The sequence below is a fragment of the Chrysemys picta genome, chromosome 7 (assembly GCF_011386835.1).
Source record: "Chrysemys picta bellii isolate R12L10 chromosome 7, ASM1138683v2, whole genome shotgun sequence".
Classification (NCBI taxonomy): Eukaryota; Metazoa; Chordata; order Testudines; family Emydidae; genus Chrysemys; species Chrysemys picta.
Genome location: NC_088797.1, coordinates 55,699,576 through 55,713,032, shown reverse-complemented (window position 1 = coordinate 55,713,032; position 13,457 = coordinate 55,699,576). Strand labels below are relative to the sequence as shown.

General features: G+C 50.6%; 1 protein-coding gene across 1 annotated transcript in view; it reads right to left on the bottom strand.

The window, feature by feature from the left end:
• LOC101949710 (neurotrypsin-like) overlaps positions 1 to 12,067 on the bottom strand; it is a 28,029-nt gene extending 15,962 nt beyond the window's left edge. The window contains exons 1-5 of the mRNA XM_005285642.5: positions 11,745 to 12,067; positions 9,235 to 9,280; positions 5,439 to 5,675; positions 2,987 to 3,110; positions 304 to 479 (exon numbers count right to left, since the gene is read on the bottom strand). Coding sequence (XP_005285699.3) covers positions 304 to 479; positions 2,987 to 3,110; positions 5,439 to 5,675; positions 9,235 to 9,280; positions 11,745 to 11,816 — 655 coding nt within the window. The 5' untranslated portion in view covers positions 11,817 to 12,067. The remainder of the gene's footprint in view (positions 1 to 303; positions 480 to 2,986; positions 3,111 to 5,438; positions 5,676 to 9,234; positions 9,281 to 11,744) is intronic.
• Between the last annotated feature and the right edge of the window lie 1,390 nt (positions 12,068 to 13,457).

The following is a 13,457-nucleotide window of genomic DNA, read 5'->3' as shown; positions in this document are numbered from 1 at the left end:
CATTTTCCACTGTTTTATGAATAGATTGTGGGAGAAGTGGAGCAGCTCCCTTCTGCCCCCACATGCCTCCCCTCTGGGTGCTCAGGGCTGGGAGGGGCTGGTTGTTCCTCAGCTGGAAACCGGAGCCCATTTTTACAGCAGTAAGTAGCCCAAGCCGAACCTGCATCATCTTGTCCATTGTTGCAACTTTACCAGCTGGGATTTTATATCCTGGTGGCAACACTGTGAATTGGGTCACTTGGCCCTGAGAGATGGGGGTCCCCTCCACATGTTCTCTCCCAGCTCCCTTCCCTGGGGATTTACCTGCAGGAGGAACGCACTCTGCTGCTGCGATTCCCTGGTTACAGGCTCTGGACGTAGCTTCCTGGTAGCCACACAGCAGCAGGGCCTTCTCATCCCCATGGCAGTTTGCCGACTGCAGATGGAGTGGAACTGGCCCCAAGGCAGCATGGCTGTTCTTCCCAGCTGTGCCTATCTCACTGAGCAAAGAGAGGAGAGCACAAGGACAATACTAGCATTTCTGGTCTCCCATGTTTAAAAAAGATGAACTTAAATTGGAACGGGTGCAGAGAAGGGCCACTAGGATGATCAGAGGAATGGAAAACCTGTCGTATGAAAGGAGACTGGAGGAGCTCGGGTTGTTTAGTCTGACAAAACGAAGGTTGAGGGGGGAGATGATTGCTCTCTTTAAATATATCAGAGGGATAAATACAAGGGAGGGAGAGGAATTATTCCAGCTTAGTACTAATGTGGACACGAGAACGAATGGATATAAACTGGCCGTAGGGAAGTTTAGGCTTGAAATTAGACGAAGGTTTCTGACCGTCAGAGGGGTGAAATATTGGAACGGCCTTCCGAGGGAAACGGTGGGGGCGAGGGACCTGTCTGGTTTTAAGATTAAGTTAGACAAGTTTATGGAGGGAATGGTTTAATGGTAAAACATATTAGCTGAGGAATACCAAGCAATGGTAGGTAAACAGTATAATGGCTAACAAGGGTCAGGCTGGAGACTCTTGCCTACATGCTCGGGGTCTTACTGATCGCCAGATTTGGGGTCGGGAAGGAATTTTCCTCCAGGGTAGATTGGCTGAGGCCCTGGAGGTTTTTCGCCTTCCTCCGCAGCATGGGGCAGGGATCTCTAGCAGGAGGGTTCTCTGCCAATTGAAGTCACTAAGACACAGGATTTGGGGACTTCATCAGCAGAGTCAAGGAAAGGGTAGGGACGGTTTTGTGGCCTGCAGCATGCAGGGGGTCAGACCAGATGATCATAATGGTCCCTTCTGACCTTAAAGTCTATGAGTCTATGAGTCTACTGTCTGAGTCACCATCCCCCCTCACTGTCACTCCCACATTTTCATGTGGTGCCTGTAACCTGAACTTAAATCGGACCCCAGCCACGATGTACTGTATACGCACCAAGCCCAAAGAGGCGGGCATGCACCCAGGGCTGCCATCTGAAACCAAGTGGCAAGCCACCAATGGGCACAGAGGCCTTCCCCATTCCCAGCAGCTGCTGCGGAAGACATAAGGATGTCATGCAGAGAGGATCATGTCTCAAAGGCAGAAAGTAGTGAGAGCAGGTGGGTCTAAAAGGATCTGCTCGTCATGCTAGTGATAAAGAATGAGGCACAGAAACAAAGAGCGGGGAGAGGAGCAGGGCTGATTCTCTGCAGGATGGGTTCGCAAGGAGGCATATGATGACCCATCCTCCACTCTGGACAGATGAGTCCTGAAACTTCTTCTATTTGTAACGTGGGGCCTGGGATGGAAGAGGATTCAAATCACTGCTCTTAAGGAAGGCTTGGCAAGCGGCTTCTCCAGGGGACACTGGCAGCTCTGTAGGACCGTGTTACAGGACCCTGACTGGTTTTGCTCTTTGTGGAGTTTGTCAGCTGTAGGCTGTCTTAAAGTGCAGCTGTGCTCATTTCCACTGGCCTCAGTTATCATAAACGCAAGGCTGGGGGTAAGTCATGGGCATTCCTTTTATTTTCATGTACATGTGGATGTTAGTGGTTCCTGAATGACCCTCTTCTTTTCTTTCCTTCCTTCCTTCTTTCCTTCCTTCAGGTAGAAGCCCTGCCCCCAACTCAGGTACATCACCTGGGGGTGGGGCCAGCTGCTTGAAGGGAGGGCAGCAATCCCTGAGATGGGGCAAGTTCAGGAGGAGACAGGAGCATGTTTCTCCTCCCCCTGGAGAATCTGGGGCAGTGCTGAAACACCACCCTGAATGCTCGGCAGGCATTGAGCCCCCTTCATAAGGAGAGAACCCCCTCCTCCCTTCCAAATCAGGGGCAGCTCAGCAGACTGACTGTTGAAACCCCAGTGCTAAGCATGAGCTCCTGGCTCTTCCCACAGAACTGGTGGCACTGTGTCGGCACTCCCCTTCTGGGGGCCCTTTGAGCTTTTCACTGGGTCCCCCAAGGTGATGAACGCTGCTTTGCCAGGTCACTAGCCAGCACCACTCCCAGGGGATACAAAATTCAGTAGAAACCTTCTAGGCCAAGGCCAAAACCGTCCTGCCACACAGGCAGCCTTTGTGCCAAGTTGCTCCTTTTTCAGGAAGGCTGCAGGTTCCAGAGAGAGGGGCCAGGCCTCCCTGGCAGGAAGAGGAGCCAGTCTCTCGCCTGCTGCGGGAGCAGAGCCAATGGGATTTTCACCATTATTTCATGTTGTAAGGCAGGTGGGGGGTGCCAGTGTGAATTAGCAAAGCTCCTTCCTTCTCCTGTTCCGGTGGGAGGGGAAAGGGATGGGACTTGGGACGGAATCTCTCAGAGAAACTCACTGAGCTTTGATAGTCTAGACTCTCTTCTTGCCAGTGGTGATTGGGAGTCTGGATAGGGGATGGGCCATGGCCACAGAAGGAAAACAGCAGTGTACATTAAGCACTGCTAACTGGGAGACCAGGGGACAGAGCAAATTCAGACACCAAGGAGACAGAGACTGTTCTTTGCGGGTGATCCCTGGAATCTGCCTCTGAAGTTCCTACCTGACTCCCAGCTGCCTGCAGACCACACTGGCATCCCAGTCTGTCCAACGGTCAGCACAGATGGTGCCCCAGAGTCCGCTGAAGTATAGCTCCACCCTGCCGCCTTCAGACAGCCGCACAGCACCTTCCGAAAGAAAGACTCTGATGCCAAAGTGCTCCCTGCTGCACTCTCAGCAGCCATGCATGCTGCTCAGGCCCTGTGCGAGGTGGCTCTGGAAACGGGCTGGACACCCTGATTTCCCATGCTGTGGCTGAGCTGAAACTCCTACACTGAGACACTTGATTGTGTATCCAATCAGGAATTTTGAATGTGCACTAGACTGTCCCCAAGGTCAATGGCCCCACAGGAAGTAGTATGACTAGAGGGCTAGTAACAGTGGGCTGTTCCTCTGCGATTGCACCAGGAAAAGGGGGAGGCAGGAATTCACTCCCTTTAAATTGCTACAATAGAACAGATCTCCATCAACACCTGGAGAGCTCCTCACCCCACTGAGAGTTACTGGGAACGACCTGCCCTCCTAGGGTGACCAGACAGCAAGTGTGAAAAATCGGGACAGGGGGTGGGGGTAATAGGATCCTATATAAGAAAAAGACCCCAAAATCGGGACTGTCCCTATAAAATCGGGACATCTGGTCACCCTATGCCCTCCATCCCCACCTCACCCCACCCCACCTCACCCACATGCTTTGAGCACTGGGACAGAAACACACAGCTATACCCTGCTGGCCTCAAATAGAAATGGCTTTGAGGAAAAAGAAAGTGACACAGGAGGGAGGGGCAGGCATAGGCCCCACCCACACGAGGCACCTCTCATTTGGAGGAAGCCATATTTGAAAGTGTTTGCGTTGGTGGGAGAAGGTGGAGCCTAGTTTTGTTAAAATGGTATTTTTAAAAAGGGATTGAAATACTGTTTCTTAACACAATGCAAATAAGGCTGTGAGGCCAAATGTTCAAGGGCTCGGCACCCACAACTGGGGCCAGATTTTCTAAAGGGCTCAGCTCTCATTTAGGCACTGAAATAAGGGGCTTCCCTTGTGACACTAATAGCCAGATTTTCACAAAAGGCCCGCTTCTATATATTTCTTCCATACACTGCTATAGTTACACTAGTATAATTACACTGCTGTAAAGCTGATCTCCACTAGGACCTTTCATTGGCATAGTTATGTCTCTAAGGGGGGTGAACAATCCACACAGACATAGCTATGCTAACTTAACCCCTAGGAAATCTTCCGTCAACCTAGCTACCACCTCTCAAGGAGGTGGATTAACTACAGCGATGGGAGAACCCCTCCCATCACTGTAATGAGTGTCTACACTGAAGTTGCGCCTCTGTAGCACTTTAAGTGCAGACATACCCAGAGTTAAACTGCTATAGTTATACTGGTATAGCTCCCATGTGGACACTCAGGCTTTGTCTACACTGGCACTTTTGTCGGTCAGGGGTGTGAAAAAACGTCCCCTTGACCGACATAAGTTTCATCGACAAAAGTGCAGGTGTGGATAGCGCTGTGTCAGCAGGAGAGGCTCTCCTGCCGACGTAGCTAATGCTGCTTGTTCGGGGTGATTTAATTATGTTGGCAGGAGAGTTCTCTCCCAGGGCTGCTGGAATAATTTGTATAGTGGGGGTGCTGAATCATTAAACCAAACTGTAAACCCTGGATATGATGGAAACCACTTCAAGCCAGGCGCTGCAGCAGCATCTCTAGTTCCAGTGCCTATGCTTTCTTCTGCTGACAAGGAGAGGGGAGACCTTACAGTGGTATAGCTGTGCTGCTGTAAGGTCCATAGTGTAGACATAGCCTCAGACTCCAGAACAAGGGCGTCTATACTTAAAATGCTGCAGCACCACCACTGTAGAGTTTCAGTGAAGATGCTACTTACCCCAACAGGAGAGGTTCTCCCGTCAGCGTCGGTAATCTACCTCCCCGAGAGGCCATAGCTAGGTTAACGAGGGAATTCTCCCATTAACCTAGCACTGTCTACACCGGGGTTTAGGTCGGTTCAATTGCGTTGTTCAGGGGGGTGGATTTTTCACACCCCTAAACAACATATTTATAGCTACCTAACTTCCTAGTGTGGACCAGGCCTAAGAGTGGCTTCTTTTGACTTTAGCTTATGTCGCTTTGGAAGCAGTTTAAGCTAAGCGGAGAAAGATGCTTTTATACTGGCATAAGAGTGTCCACACTGGGGTTATAAATTCACACCTCACCTTAGACCTGTATAATTTTCTCATTGAGACAAGTCCTTGGTTAGTGGCCTAAACTGAAGCCAAACTTTTCTGAAAATTCTGACCAACTATTGTGCTGTGCTCATCGCTCTGGGTCCAACACCATGCTGTATGCATCTTGGCACCTCCACCGTCCCTCTCCCCTCACCCCCCGCCCGCCCATGGGTAAGGTCTGAGAGCACGCAGCCAAGACCCTAACAGCGATGCTGAGGGGTACTTACCCTGGTTACAGTCACAACTGGCCCAGCCAATCGCTCCAGAACCAAGCCGGTAGAAGCACCAAGGCGTAGCTCCCCTGTCTGGATTTCTGCAGTAGTTGTGGTTCCCTAAGCCCCGGTCTGGGTACTGCTGGACATAATCAGGGAACTCTGCCCAATTCAAACATTCTGACCCAGACTCAGTGACAGCCAATGAGCCATTGTAATACCCGAGGGGCCCAACGCCACACAAGCCGGACCCTGGAGACAGAAAGGAAGCTTTCAGGATGGCTTGCTGCCAAGAAGGGCTTGGATAAAGCCAGTATGTGTCACATAACAACCCTCTTCTGCTGGATCCTTCCATTTCTGCAACATTGAACCTTCATTTTCTTTTACAAATCAAGATTCTCTGCCCTGGGGTTGTGAAGAAAGCCTTGTAAATGTGATCTGATCAAATGTTTCCTGAAAAATAATAGCATTGAGAGCTGTGAACTCCCCCATCATCTGAAATGAGTGATAGAGATAGAGAATAAGACAGAGAATATATTATTGCCCTTTTATAAATCCATGGTACGCCCACATCTTGAATACTGCGTACAGATGTGGTCTCCTCATCTCAAAAAAAGATACACTGACATTAGAAAAGGTTCAGAGAAGGGCAATTAAAATGATTAGGGGTTTGGAAAGGGTCTCATATGAGGAGAGATTAAAGAGGCTAGGACTTTTCAGCTTGGAAAAGAGGAGACTAAGGGGGGATATGATAGAGGTATATAAAATCATGAGTGATGTGGAGAAAGTAGATAAGGAAAAGTATTATAATACTAGTTCTTGTATTATTCCCATAATACAAGAACTAGGGGCCACCAGATGAAATTAATGGGCAGCAGGTTTAAAACAAATAAAAGGAAGTTCTTCTTCACACAGCGCACAGTCAACTTGTGGAACTCCTTGCCTGAGGAGGTTGCGAAGGCTAGGACTATAACAGCGTTTAAAAGAGAACTGGATAAATTCATGGAGGTTAAGTCCATTAATGGCTATTAGCCAGGATGGGTAAGGAATGGTGTCCCTAGCCTCTGTTTGTCAGAGAGTGGAGATGGATGGCAGGAGAGAGATCACCTGTTAGGGTCATTCCCTCTGGGGCACCTGCCATTGGCCACTGTTGGTAGACAGGATACTGGGCTAGATGGACCTTTGGTCTGAGCCAGTACGGCTGTTCTTATGTTCTTAACTCTGGACCCTAATGAGGACTCCCAGCTACTCTGGGATGGTAGGCAGAACCCAAGCTCCACTAATACTACTTCTCATCCCATCCACTCTGACTCCTGAATAAGACAGCCCTACATTTGGACATAAGCCTACTTGAAAGCCACACTTCATCTTTCAGCTGAGCCATACCCAGGATCCTGTGAAATCAGATTCTGCAAAGGAGGCAGTGAATTTATAGTCCCCCATGTGAAGACTCTTATTCCAGCATGCACTATATGCATGTTCTTTATTTACGTGAGTACAGAAGCTTGTCTGTTTGAAAGCAGTGGGCTTCCAGGGAGTACAGAGAACCCATTCTAAGCAGGCACAAAAATCCAGACCAGTGTTTATCCAAAATTCCTGCCTGTGAAAAAAATGTCAGTAAATTAAGTATGTAGTTTTTGTGACAGATTGAAATCCTCCTTCATTCATCTGGAATAAGAGAGGGAAAAACAGAATTGGCTTTCTATACCAGATAGGTCTCTCCAAGCGCAGCATGTGGGAGAAGACCCTGGAATGAATTTCAGTATAATAGCTCTATTCATTTAATAAACAGACAGAAGCCAACACTCTTAGAAAACCCTTCTGCAACAGCAAGGATAAATATGTTTTGTATGATAAAGAGCTGATGTGTACAAAAGAATTACACTGTGCCATACAGGGCCAGCTCCAGGCACCAGCAAACCAAGTAGGTGCTTGGGGCGGCACATTTTCAGGGGCGGCATTCCAGCCAGCCTCTTTTTCTTTTTTTTTTTTTTTGGCACTTGGGCAGCAAAAGCCTAGAGCCGGCCCTGGCAGCAGCAGTGCGTCCTGCACCGGGGGCGCCCTGGGGCCACTGCGGTTCACGTCGGGGAGCAGCACCCACACCTTATGGCCGGGCGGGCTCCGAGCGTGGGACACTCGGGCTGGGGGCTGCCCCTCGGGGCACACGGAGCTGCCTGCAGGTGCTGCAGGGCAGCCGCCCCCCAGCTCCGCAGCCGGGGCTGGGCAAAGCAGCCCGAGCCGCCCAGGGACTGCGGCAGGGCGGCCAGGAGCAGCAGCAGGAGCGGGGCCATAGAGGGCAGGGTGCTGCCATGCGGGGTCCGCATCCCGCTCTCCGGGGCTCCGCTCCCTCTGGGGCTGCCCTGCCCCGCTCCTCAGCCCCCTGCCGGGGCGGTCTCCCAGCTCTGTCCTCCCCGGTCCCGGCCGGTCCTGGAGGCGGGAGCCCCGGCTGGAGGGACCCTGGGCTGAGGCGCAGCCCGGGAGCCCTGCTGCTTACCCCGTGTGATGGAGCAGGGAGCGGGGCAGATTTGACCTGGGAATGTTGCAGGGGGGTTGCATTGGGGATGGGGGACTTCCCTTGAAGGAACCTACCTGACCTGTAACCTGAGCCAGGAGGGGGGTTGGGAGAAATAACACCTTCTGCCCGGGAGACTGTACAAAGGAGAGGAGGAGCAAAGGGGAGTGGGGAGAAAGCTGCTGGAGGAGTTTTGGTTTGGTTTCAGTTTGGGGGCTGGGTGGTGCAATGCATGGAACCCCAAGCTGGGGTCTAAGCTCCCTAAAGCCCCCAAAAGGACTTGATTGAGGGGTTCTGGTTGTACCTACATGCTCTGCTTGGGACTGTGTTCCTGTCATCTAATAAACCTTCTGTTTTACTGGCTGGCTGAGAGTCACGGTGAATCTCAGGAAGAGAGGGGTGCAGGGCCCTGACTCCCCCACACTCCGTGACACCCTGACCCTGCCAGCGCTGGACCGGCTGGAGGTGAGGGGGGAGCGGGCGGAGTCAGCGCTGGTGGGGGGAAGCCCAGCGCTGGGGCAGCAGATGGTGCAGGTAGGGTGGGGTGGGGGGGAGAGCCCAGAGTTGGGGCAGCAGGGGGTGCGGGTGGAGGGGGAGAGCCCAGGGTTGGGGCGGCAGAGGGTGCATGTGGGGTGGAGGGGAGAGCCCAGGGTTGGGGCGGCAGGGGGTGCGGGTGGGGGGGAGAGCCCAGGGTTGGGGCAGCAGGGGGTGCAGGTGGGGGGGAGAGCCCGGGGCTGGCGTGGGGGCAGCCAAAATTTTTTTGCTTGGGGGCGGCAAAAAGCCTAGAGCCGGCCCTGGTGCCATTGACCTTGAAAACAACAGAGATGTTTGCAAGCCCAGCTGGAACGGGCTGTGGTGCAGTGTATATCAGCAGGTACCGATACACTGTGAAGAAAGCAATATAAATGTCTAGAGAGAGTCACTTGGAAGACGATCTGTAGCCTGACTTGGATTCACTGATAAAGCCATGATGAGGGGTCGGTGAGACCTCAATATTTATTAAAATAGATTAAAGAAGGAGACAGTGTGAAAGAGACAAAGAGAGAGGAAAGGGAAAGAAAATGTGGGATGAAAGGAAAACTGCAGCAGTATTGGAGATGAAGAAAAAATGAGGCTGGAAATGTGAGGGAGGGAGAGAAACAGAAACTCAAGAGTGCAACAGAACAGAAAATGGCACAACGATGGGACGAGACAGAGGATGAGAGCAAGCCAACAGTTTACATTCTGTTCACAGTCTCAGGGCACTGCGGCAGTGAGGAATCTGACTGGGTGACTGAATTAATAACTTCTTGTTCTTACCTGCACTCTGCAAATGGTTTTGGCTGGGCTGCGATCCCAGGAGAGCCTGGGAAAGAAACACAGAGCAAAAGCAGAGAGATGATTATCCCTTGAAATAAACGTGGGCAAGTCATGAAAGCTGCTCAGTCTCTGGCTGCTCTGAGGAAACACACCCTAGTAACCACCTCTTCCCTGATTCCCCTATTACCCCTCTTAGAACCCAATCACAGCGCTGCCCACGAACAACAAAATGAATAATTTGTGGGCTGCAGAAGCTTACCCTTCATACAACAACCATGCCGCTAAAGGGCTGCTGCGCGTCATTTTCAGGCTTTTATCCAAGTACTCTGGGAGGCATGGGGAGCTGGAGCAAGCAGGAGAGGAAGGGACAAATAGGGGCCTGAGCAAAATGTAGAGGGAAAAAGGGGAGACTGAAAGAAATGGTAATACCCTCTAAAAATGTATTAGCAGTCCTTCCCTCTCTCCCTGCACGAGCATGGAAGAGCAACTTCCTATGGCAGTGATAGTGAACAGGTCTGAAGAGAGGACATCTACCTGATGAGGTGGTGCCCTCAGGAGTCAGTGTTCACACTCAGAGAGGACACCCACATACAAAACGATGAGTGTCTATAAGAGGGAACTCAACAGGGACTTTAAGAAGTGCAATGATACCTCACACCACACTACACCAAACAGGGCCTGACATGTTAGGAACAAGCACAAGGGATATGAAACAAAGCTCTGGGGTTTCTGTGGCTGCTGCCTAGCTCCAGCTGCATACCGTGGTGTGAGCAGATGCTTTCTGGTGGTATCAACACCACTGCTGGCTGGGGGGGGGGGGGAGATCTCCACTCTGACGTGACCTGGTGCTTTCACAGGGTTTGCAGGCAGGTGTAAGCTCTTCCCAGACCAGTGGCAACAGAGTGAGGCAAAGAGACTGAAGTATTTCTGCTAGATCCTCACACTCCAGTTTATTTCTAAATAACCAGCAGCTTTTTACATGAGCAAGGATCACTGAGTTACAGAGTGGGGGCAAGTGTATCTTTAGAAGCCTAGCTATCAGGCAGGGCCGCCCAGAGGGTGGGGCAAGTGGGGCAATTTGTCCCAGGCCCCGGGCCCCACGGGGGCCCCCATAAGAATATAGTATTCTATAGTATTGCAACTTTTTTTATGGAAGGGGCCCCTGAAATTGCTTTGCCCCAGGCCCCCTGAATCCTCTGGGCGGCCCTGCCATCGGGAGCTGTTCTCACTCTCTCTTTTTACTGGAGCTGCCATGGTTTCATCTCTCTCAGCTTCACCTCTCGTTCTGTAAAGAGGGGAGAGAACAATTTGGGATTGAAGCTAATTCTTTGGCTGTACTAAAGACTGTGGGCCACATCCATCTTTGGAGTAAACTGAGGCAATTCCCATTGGTTTTAACAGGGGTCAGACCTGCTTATGCCAGAACTGAATCTGATCAGCAGGTTCTGTTGACAATGGGACAGCATCAAGATCACCCCAGAAAAGCCAGACCTGAAATTCTAGATCAGAAATGTATCAATGACATTTTTGGAAATGCCAGATCAGCTGGGACAAGGAGGGGCATTTGTGTGTGTGTGTGGGGGGTGTACATGTGTGTGTGTGTGTGTGTGTGTGTGTGTGTGTGTGTGTGTGTAAACAGCAGTTAGATTTTTACACTCCATTGAGCAGGGAGCCCCTCCCTCTCTCTGTATCATACAGCACTGAGCCCACACAATGGAGAGTAAACTAACAATACTTTGCACTTTTATAGCGACAGTCATCTGAAGATCTCAAAGCACTTTACAGAGATGGGAATGACTCTCCTCATTTCAGAGCCGGGCAAGCTGAGCCACAGGAGTCCTGTGCTTGCCCAAGCTCCCACAGCAAGACAGGTGACAGAACCAGAATCCATGTCTCCCAACTCCCTGCTCCCACAGGATGTGCATGCCCAGGCCAGTCTGCATGTGATAGGCTGGATTAATAATGGACCGTGTGGACAATTGATCCACCACAACTTGGAGACTGACTATGAAGGAAGGGACTGCAGTCCAGACCCATGGAGCAATGTGCTCCTCCCAAAGCCCTCTCACCAAAGACTGGTCCCCTTAGCAGGGTCAATCCCCTCACATTTTAGCACGAGTGCAAATACCCTGTCCTACATCCTTGGCCCCAGGTCCATGTAGCTATAAATTATCAGTCCACAACAGTAATAGCTGAGATCAATCTATCGGCAATGGGCAGAGACAGAGACCCTCCTGCTTTGGTCACTGCAGAGCTTGAGAAAACATGAGCCAAAGCAGCTGCACCCCATGCACCCTGCTCAGCTTCCTGTGGGTTGTTTTTTCTGATTATGCATTTACAGAGGCAAAAGAAGATAAATAGCCCTCCTTCCAGCATAAACCCTCTGGTCCAGGGACAGAAGATACCGGGGTGCTTCAGAGAGCATATTTGCTAAGTGGAATGTCCACTTGCACAGGATATTAAAAAGCCATGTGACATTATAGGGAGATATAAAATAAAAAATCTCCTACCTCCACACATCTGAGGCAGGGTAACAAACTCAGCAGCAGGGTCAGGCACCTGAGAGCTTTGGGAAGCTCCATTCTTCTTCCTGAACAAAGTGGGCAGAAGCTTCTTCAGGCTTCACATTCTCGCTGCTGCTGGGCTCAGCTGCCTCCTCCTCTCCCTCCTTCCCTTGTTCTATTTCCCAGGGAGCAGGGCTGGAGCAGCACAGCACTGGAAGGATCTGTACAGCACAACTCCGTCGTTTCGATGCAGGGAAGGGAAGGAAGGGAATGAAAGCTCACAGCAGCAGCTTGTGATTTTGCTTTCTTCTTTCTTCTATTTCATTGTTCTGGAGTGAGGGGAAGAGAATGTGTCCTGAGAATTTCTGATCCACCTTCAAAAACAGCAGGAGGCAAGTGCAGACGGGCAGGGTACAGCCTTCAGCCTTCCAGGCTGCTTCCACACCTCATCTCTCTCTGCCTCCTATCCTAGCTCTCTCCCCTCCCTCTTTCTTGCTGTCCCAGCCTCTTTTTTTGCTCTAGGTATGCATCTCTCTTTAGTGCAAGCCTCCTTCTCTTCCCCTGCCTACCTTGCTGCCTAACCCAGCAGTTCTCTCCTCTCTTGACACTTCCCTCCTTTCCCCCACTGATTCTTCTCTCTTCCTCATCTCTCTCCTGCCTGCAAGGGACTGGTGGAACTGGGTGGAAGATTTGGAACTCCCAGCTAGAAAAATTCCAGCAATAAAACTGAAGGTGTGGGGGGAAATCCTTTGTGTGCTTGCATGAGATTATGTCTTGAAGAAACTGGACTTTATCCTCCAACCTCTGTCTTCTTGCTCAACCACCTGCAGCTCCCTGAGAACACCCTCTTCTCTGGTCTCTGAACCCAGGGAAATCAGAGACAGAGCATTTCAGGTTAAGACATCTCCTAAGAGAATGGCATAGGTGACAGGGAACTCTCAGTGGATAACCCCCACCCCAATTCGAGGGTGTTCCCATTGCTGGTCTGCCAGATCCTGATCACCTCCAAGTAGGGTGACCAGACTGCAAATGTGAAAAATCGGGACGAGGGTGGGGAGTAATAGGAGCCTATATAAGAAAAAGACCCAAAAATCGGGACTGTCCCTATAAAATCAGGACATCTGGTCACCCTACCTCCAAGGTTCATCTTTTCAGCCAAGCATTTCTTTAACCTTGGGCTAAGGCTGGAAAGTTGTTTCCACTTGGTGGGTGGGGGTGCTTAGTAGGGGATAAGACCCAAAGAGCAGCCTTAAGCCAGAAGCACTGGTGTCTAGCACTAAGTGTCAGCTGGCCTGACCAGCTCAATGTACCCCAACTCGCTACTGTTATCATCTGCATCTCGAAGATGTCAAGTAATATGTCATTGGAAAACTAACAGCTCATTGATGATTAATCTTCGTGTGTAACGTATGTACGGTCAACCCACAAATAATTACACAGAGCTGCTGGAATTATGATTAAAATGTGTTTAAACCAGGCATGTCGGGGGGAGTTAATAAAGAGGGTTTTTCCAGACACAAGAATGCAGTTCTGCCTGATGGAATGGGTCTCCCATGTAAATGGAGCAAGGTGTGACCAAAGACAAGGAAACGCACATTGGCATGCCAAACTCAATTAAAAACTCTCTGATTATGTAAATTTATTTTACGTTTTCTCTAAACCAGCCCAGTACTCTGACTGACTTGAAGAGATTGTTAGCTCCAGCCAAGCTCACAAGAT